The sequence below is a fragment of the Mesitornis unicolor genome, unplaced genomic scaffold (assembly GCF_000695765.1).
Source record: "Mesitornis unicolor isolate BGI_N332 unplaced genomic scaffold, ASM69576v1 scaffold6166, whole genome shotgun sequence".
In the NCBI taxonomy this organism is placed as follows: domain Eukaryota; kingdom Metazoa; phylum Chordata; class Aves; order Mesitornithiformes; family Mesitornithidae; genus Mesitornis; species Mesitornis unicolor.
In genome coordinates this window covers 44369-52554 of record NW_010190150.1, presented here as the reverse complement: position 1 = coordinate 52554, position 8186 = coordinate 44369, and the positions used below count along the sequence as shown (strand labels likewise).

General features: G+C 37.9%; 1 protein-coding gene across 1 annotated transcript; it reads left to right on the top strand.

Annotated features, from left to right (window-relative positions):
- Nucleotides 1-769: 769 nt before the first annotated feature.
- On the top strand, nucleotides 770-7272 carry LOC104542096 ([Pyruvate dehydrogenase (acetyl-transferring)] kinase isozyme 4, mitochondrial-like; the record flags this gene model as incomplete). Its single annotated transcript, XM_010186307.1, is given in 11 exon segments — nucleotides 770-777; nucleotides 779-928; nucleotides 1944-2015; nucleotides 2585-2769; nucleotides 3160-3249; nucleotides 3771-3848; nucleotides 3988-4064; nucleotides 4783-4881; nucleotides 5171-5281; nucleotides 5998-6111; nucleotides 7129-7272. Coding segments are annotated over 11 exon segments (1128 nt in total), but the record flags the coding sequence as incomplete, so codon positions are not given.
- Nucleotides 7273-8186: the final 914 nt, after the last annotated feature.

Sequence of the window (8186 nt, the reverse complement as noted above, 5' to 3'; positions counted from 1 at the left end):
GGCTGCGAGCCGGTTTCTCGGAGGCTTGTTTCCCCGCTGAGGTGCGAGCATGGGGTGTGTGGTGGGAGGGGGTGTGCTCGCGGCGCTGCTCGGGCCGGAGGAGGATCGAGCCCTGCGCTGAAGGCGCTGCCATCCCCCGACCAGAGTCCCCACCGCCAAGGCAGAGGGGGGTGAGGGAGGGACTGAGCACCGCTCGGGGACCTGCCAGTCGCCTTGGGCGACCACCCTGGCGTCAGGGACCCGCTGGCTGATTGCCAGTTTGGCAGGGTGACTTGTGGCTGCCTGGGTCAGAACTGAAGGTACTCCAATAGCTCTATTTCGGTGGTGGTAATGGGATGTGGGGGCTAAGAGGTAAATCAGCTAATGGGTGTTTTCATGTCCTGCGGTACGCGTTATCGAGGAGGAGTCGTTAGGACGGAACGGACAAGCTGTACCCAGATCCGATTAGCGCTTTGGCAGCTGCGGAGGCTGTACTCACATGACATTTTCGGACGTCACCCTGAAGAAGCCCGTGTTTACAAAGGCTGGAGTGCTTCTTCTAGAGGATTACAAATAAGTCCCGTGTCTCAATGGGAAATGTAAAAGTACTGCTCTTGGGAACATGCCGTGTCTCACTGGCATGTAAACAACATTCAGGACAAATATGTACATATACCTAGGAGAAATGGCCAGTAATAGCACGATGATTGCAAGGGAATATAGTCCTGCAGTCTGTGGAAAGGCAGCAAATTGTACTTTCATCTCGAAACTTTTTTAACAAAATTTTTGTTTTGGATTTATTCATAGGCTCAACTAATGGATGTGAGAGGACTTCTTTTGCATTTTTGCGACAAGAACTTCCTGTGAGGTTTGCAAACATACTGAGAGAAATCGATCTTCTTCCTGATAAATTACTAGGCACTCCTTCAGTACAACTAGTAAAACGCTGGTGAGTAAGAACTACTTGAATTCATGCTGTAATATAACAGCTCTGACAACTTGGTTGTCATCAACTTCTTTGAATAGTAGAAGACAATGTACTCTGGAAATGCAGTTCGTTCTTCAAAGCTGAATTGCAAGCTGTTATACACTTTCCTTTTCTAGCATACTAAAACTGAAAACCAACATGATTATTGTTATTTTTAAGTAGTATTTTTTAAATTAACAGTTTGAAATAGGTGGTAGAGCAGATTTCCCTTCTTTTTAAGAAGAGAGAGAAGGAAAGGTGTTCTGTTTTCACACAGCATTACAGACCCCCAGAGCTACACAAAAATGGAAGAGCAGTCTATATACTTGTTTGTGTCTCTCACCGATGGTTTTACTAACCGAGATTCTGTTCCACAGCATGTTGCCTTGGCCTATGCACCAGGTGTTTGGAATTCAGTTACCATAATCTGTGTGGTTGACACAGTGGTTGGATCTGATTTAACCTTGCTTTACTGGCACAGTTGCAGCTTTTGCAAGGATGGCTGACATAAAGGGCAAAAGTATTAGAGTGAGATCTAGAACCTGTTGTTAATCTGCTAAACAGTTGTGCCTTTGCAATATGCGTCAAGGCTGTCAGATGTTAGCAAAAGAGGCTCAAGTGCTTAGCTTGTGCCAAAGCTGATCAGATTTGGACAAATTTTGCTTAGCTGGCTTCCTGGTCACTATTGTCATTTGGATCTTCTTTTGAAATGCTTCTCAAGAATTGTAAGGAGATCCTATGTACCTAAAGAAAGGGCTTAGTTTCCTTTCTGGGTGGCAGGTACAAGAAAAGACTTTTTAAACTTCTAGGGTTCAATCAGTCAGGAAGTGTTCTTCTGTGATTCCATACTTGGATGGAACTTTGATACTTCAAAGATCCTTCAGACTTCTGGCTGACTTGTTAAGAGTAATGATTTGAACAAGACAGTATTTTTCCTGTTCCTAGACTAATACAAATCAAATTAATAGCATATATTTCTTGTGTTCTTTTTCAATAGGTACATCCAAAGCCTTATGGAGCTGGTTGAGTTCCATCAGAAAAGCCCAGATGACCAAAAAGTCTTATCTGAGTAAGCCTTTCATTTGTTTCTTTGAGCTTTTGATCTCTCATTTGATTTTTCACAGTGTAGTCAGTTTAGAATAACAGTTGTCATGAGCTGAATTTTGATAATCCTGCATGAAGTGTGGTACATACAGCAAGCTGGTTTTAAGTCTCTGATCATGTTTATCAATACCGCAAATAAATATGACCTGTTGCAGCTTGGTTTTGAGGGCATACTGCCCCTTGAACTTCCATGACAGAGAGATACCAGCAGAAATTACCTTCTTTCCAAGATGTCAGCTAGGGATCTCTTCCCCTCTCAGCAGTCTTTTCTGCTCAAACTATTTTGAATGAGTAAACAGGCAGTTAATTTGATACAGCTAAGGATTCCACCTTTTATTTTAAAAATATCAAACTTTTCTTATTTAGGTCAGTGAGGAATTACATTTAAAATAATAAAAAAATAGAATGTATTTTAGTATTAAGTTTGTTTTGCAGTTATCTGTACTGTTGCTGGAATAGATAATGACATTGTGCAAAGCTTGCCTCTATGGAGTCGTAGAATAATGTTCTAAAAACGATCTCTTTTTGCCCTAGCTTTATAGATACGTTAATTAGAGTCCGAAACAGACATCATGATGTGGTTCCTACAATGGCACAAGGAGTAATTGAATACAAAGATACTTTTAAAGTAGATCCTGTCACCAATCAAAACATTCAGTACTTTTTGGATCGTTTTTACATGAGCCGTATTTCTACCCGGATGCTAATGAACCAACACAGTAAGTAAAAATTTTTACTTGAGGAAAAACTTCAACCTAATGAGAAATGTGTTAATGTAAACATTTCTTAAAACTGTTGGAGATCTGCCTCAGAAAATTTTGTGTTACACTGAAAAGTTAGAAACTGACTGTATGACTTCTGAAAGTGATGGGAAATCTTATTTTCTAGACTACAGACTAATTGTAGTAAGTCTTGTTCTTTACATCTGAAAAGCTTTTAAATGTTGAACTACAGAAAAGCCAACATAGTTTGCTGGCAGTAGGTAGCATTTTTAACTTGCAAAAGGCATAAATAACACTCTGATTATAGGCTGTGATCACGCTGTGTTAAAGGCATTTTTACAATACAGTATTTGGGATTAAATACAGTATTCTTTTCATCTCAAACAGCCCTTCTTTTTGATGATAAATCCAGTTCAGGGCACCCAAGGCACATTGGAAGTATTGATCCTTGCTGTGATGTTGCTGAAGTAGTGAATGGTATGTATGCTCAGATTCTTAACATTCTTCTCTTCATAAGCAGTACTTATATCTGCTTGCAAAGCAATGTGGGTAACCATGTCTTGTATAGGATGCTTACTGGTTTTAATTGAAATAGCTGAAAGCAGTCTATCAAAACACAAGCTTTTATAGGACAGAATTGGAAATACAAAGTAGCAGTAAAAAGTGTGTTGGAATAAGGCTTAGCAAGTGACAGGTGAGGTAGGAGTTAAAGTTGTCCGTGGTGTTGGGATCAGCCTTACCTACTGTTAGATAACAGATGCATCTGCTTTACAGAATTATTGAATTGCACTGAAGATTTGCCCATGCTGCTGTAATTGTCTATTTATTCTCAGTTTCTAATGCACACAGTGGATGCAATGTTGTCATCCCCTTTGAAGCATAGGCTTAGAGTCTTAAAAACTAGTGCAGTTAAAAAGTGTATTTTGTCATGCTTTAGAATTATTTTCTACAGTGTTTGATATTACATTTCACATACTCTGTTAAAATATTTGTTTCAGATGCTTTTGAAAGTTCCAAGATGTTGTGTGACCAGTATTACTTAACATCTCCAGAACTGAAACTTACCCAAGTGAATGGTAAGATGAGATGCCTTCTGATTGGTAGCCAAACTGCTGCTTTTACTGAATCAAAAGGCTTCCATTATTGTAAAATTTTTATACAGTAAAGAAATTCCATCTTTCTAAATTTTGCTTGTCTTTTTTTCCCTTCCTCTAGGAAAATTTCCAGGAGGGCCAATTAACATTGTATACGTTCCATCTCATCTTTTTCACATGCTTTTTGAGCTCTTTAAGGTATGTCAGTATATGCTGTTTCGTCTCTTAGTAGTCAGAGCTGAAGTGTCAATATTTAAAATATCTAGCTAGATATGAATGAAGTAAAGCTTTGCATAGGACTGTGAGATTTCTAGATTTTCTTATTTGGGAAAATAGCTTTGGCAGTTGGGAAATGAATGACTGCAATTTGTAGGACAGTATCTGACATTTTCAACTGGTTTAAATGGAACAGGGTAAGGGAGTGAGAGAGTAAAAGTGGGACATTGGGTTGTGGCAACTTTCCCTGTTTAGGTATTACATCTGTATCACAGGTTTGCCCTGGTGTCTTTTCTGTGGAGTGGGTGATACTTCTTGAAGTAGTGAATGGGGCTGAACTAACATGCTGCTGACATGGGGTGCAGAATTCTGGCGGCCTGTAGCAACTGCTGAACTCTACTCTTCTCCAGATACGTGGTGACTTTAAAAGAGCTGTTACTTAATTTACACTGGCTGAGTTATGTTGGGCAAAACCAGTGTAATTTTTTGAGCACAGAAGAGTCTTAGCTATGCTTAGTCACTTTTAGGTGAAGACCTCCTCTGCTCATGTTACGCTAAATTGCTAAGTGTGTTCCTTGGAAGCTAGGCACTAGAGTGCTAGTAATGGAGGGTAACTGTGCTCAGCTACTGTAGAACAGGGGAATGATTTTAAGTGCATAAACCCAACATTTTCTGATAATAGTGACATTCATTTCCGTAGAATTCAATGAGGGCAACTGTTGAATTCCAAGAAAACAGTCCTTCTCTTTCTCCAATTGAAGTGACAGTTGTTCTAGGACAAGAAGACCTTGCAATTAAGGTATTTTGTTCGTCTACTGCAATATGGGCTTAATGTCATCTTTATAATTGCATATGCTGCTGCAAATTCTATTAGAAGAACTTGCAGCCTCTGACAACAGATGAAAGATACTATGCATGAGCCTTCTGTTCTTTGTGCTAAAGAGAAGCTATCATATAATTGAGAAATAATATGCTGCAAAACAAACATTTGCATTTATTATCTGTTAGAAGGGTTTCTTCAAATAACAGCATTTTAAATACCATTCTTAGTGCGTGATTGTAGTGAACTTTATTCTCTCTTAACTCAGATCTCAGACAGAGGAGGTGGTGTTCCAGTAAGGAAAATTGAGCAGCTGTTTAGCTACATGTATTCCACTGCACCAAGGCCAAGGATGGATGATGGTCGAAATACCCCTCTTGTAAGATATTTTCAATACTGATTATACTAATAAGGCTTCTTTAAGTGTTGGACGATTGGTAGGTTAATAAGTTACAAAATGTTGTGCCCACCCTACTGCTGTGTGGGGTATGCAAAGATTATTGAGCCTCATAAATATGAATAAACACTGCCTGAAACAGATTTTTCTTAATATGTAGCTTAGTGGAAAAAATATGCTTTTAAAGGTATAATCAAAGAAGAACTTTCTAGCCTGAATTTAACTCTGGGTTGTTTGTTTTTTTTCCTTATACTCCAATGTCAGTAATTTACTTGGTCTTCACTCCCACTCAGTCCTCAAACTTATTTATAAATTGTGTTATCTTTATGGAGGCAAGCTCAACTGGAATAGGCTTAGACTATTCTTGTTTATCTAGCAGGAGCAAACTTCTCTTACTAATCGAGCTGTACTAGCAAAAACAAGGCAGTGAAAATACAGAAATGTAAGACATATGTATAAACCCTTCCTCTTTCATGGAGATTGGGTTGTTGTTTTTTTCATTCTTGAGGTTTTTGTTTTATTTTTAAATGGTAATTTTTAATATTCTGTATGAAACTGATTAGAGATTTGTTTTCTTTTAAGAGATTAGTAAATGCAAAGTACTTCCTAACAATTTAAAATATCCTAACACTTCCCTGCTATTTAATTTTATGTTGTAAGAGCTAGTAAAAATAAATTAATTTTGTCTTTATTTTTAGGCTGGCTTTGGGTATGGCTTGCCAATTTCTCGTCTGTATGCTAAATACTTTCAAGGAGATCTAAATCTCTACTCCATATGTGGTTATGGAACAGATGCAATTATCTACTTGAAGGTATGTATTTTAATTTGATTAAATAGATAGTGTTGATAGCTGTCCTTAATGCAGTGAGAACTATTTGGTACCATTTTAAGGTAAATAAATTCTCTGCTCATGAGTAGAAAAGCTTTTTTTTTTTTGAGCAATGCTAGTAAGATTTGTAACTGGTATCTGGAATTACAAAGGTCGCTTGGCTTTAACTAGTTTACTTGGGTAACTGCTAGTGAGACCCCATTAGTTCTTAGATTCTATTAAGTCTTGTTATCTGCTGGCTAATGGAACACAAAGTACTGGGAGAAAGTGAAGTGACAGAAACAGAAAGGTGTGAGCAACAGATCTGGATTCTTTACTGCTTCTTTACTCTGACAGCCAGCCTGCCTGCATAAACTAATCCTTAAGGAATCTAGTACCTGGTCCTATTCAACATGTGCCATGTAGCCCAAATATGGGATTCAGATATCAGTAATCTTGATTACCTGACCTATAACATGCACTGCAACTTTTGTAACTATCCTGGAAAAAGGTCTACATATTCTTTTCTACTTTTTGCACTTACTGATGGGAAAAACTTGCTTAGAATTTCTTCTACTAAACCAAAAACATAGTTCTAAGCACACTGAAGCACAACCAGAGAAGCAGTACAAAAGGAAGAGATGGTTCAGCTATATATATGTTGCATTTCTATTTAACAGTTCCCCAATAGCATGAGTTATTTTTTCAGCTGTAAAACATAGAAGTAGAAAAGGAATAGATTTTAAAGTGTCTTTGGAATTTTGTGAATAAAAGTTCTTTTCTGTGGCTTCCACATCTATCTTGAAAACAAATTACAGAGTAACTCTTAAGGCCTATAAAAATGATTTGATGTTACTGCATTTGTCCTGACAAATTTTCCAAGGCAAACGTGTATAAAATATAAAATAACTATTTTGTAGTGTCACTGGCTTAACACTTGTAACACACTGCATGAATTTTTGCAAAATTATATTATTGAGAGGTAGAAACCAAGTAATTTTTTTCCTTCTTAATTTTTAGGCCCTATCAACAGAATCAGTAGAAAAACTCCCAGTTTTTAACAAATCTGCTTCCAAGCATTACCAAGCTACCTCAGAGGCGGATGACTGGTGCGTCCCAAGTAAAGACCCAAAGAATGTATCAAAGCAGAGTGCAGCTCTCTGAAGAGAAGTTGGTATCCAGGCACCCAAGGGGATCAAGCTGACTTCTTAAAACAGACTAGCGTTTGGAAGTATTTGTCTACCTCCAAACAAGCAGTTTAAGGACTGGCAGAAGAGAAAGAAGATAAGGATGTTATAGTGTAGGATGTAGCCACTACATAAATCTTGCTGTGGACTTCAGGATGAGGAATATAAGAGCACATATGTCTTTAAAGAATGTATGTGTATAGAGGAAAATCAGATTTTTTTTTTCTTATGATCAAAGACTTGATGTGGTAGAGGTGTGCAATTTTTGAGTCCTGTTTAATGTCTGAATTCTGAATACTGATAAACGTCTATATTTTTCTCCTAGAATAGTTATCAGTAGTTCAACTTATTACAGGACTTATCAGGTAGATAGGTAACACCTGTACTTTAAAGCTGTATTTATAACGTTTGGAAAAGATCCACTTAACATGGCAGTCTTGTAGCAAGATACAAACAGCATTCAGATTTGGCCTGACCAGAAGAGCGGGAGCCTGGGATGTAGGGAGAAAGTGTTTTCCATATATAAGGAAGCATTTTTTTTTTTTAAATCCCTATATTTCAGTAAGGATTCTTATGTGATGCCTTGCTCTGTGACTTACATAGCTAGATTTTTTTTTTCCATTAAGCTGTTCATGGAGAAACTAGCCAAGTAAGGCTCCTATGCATAAGATAACTAAGAAGGAAGTCAGGATGTTTTAGAAAGCTACTGGAAAGAAATGTAAAGCTACTTGATTATAGAAGCTGCAAGGCTAGGTTACTTCTAGCCTACATCCCTGCACTCAGGAAAGCATGTGTCAAGTAAGTAGGTTAGGATTTTCCAAGAACTGAAGTCAGACATGCAAGTTGAACAGAAAGGTTTTGGTGGTTTGTATTATGTAAGGATGATGTGGG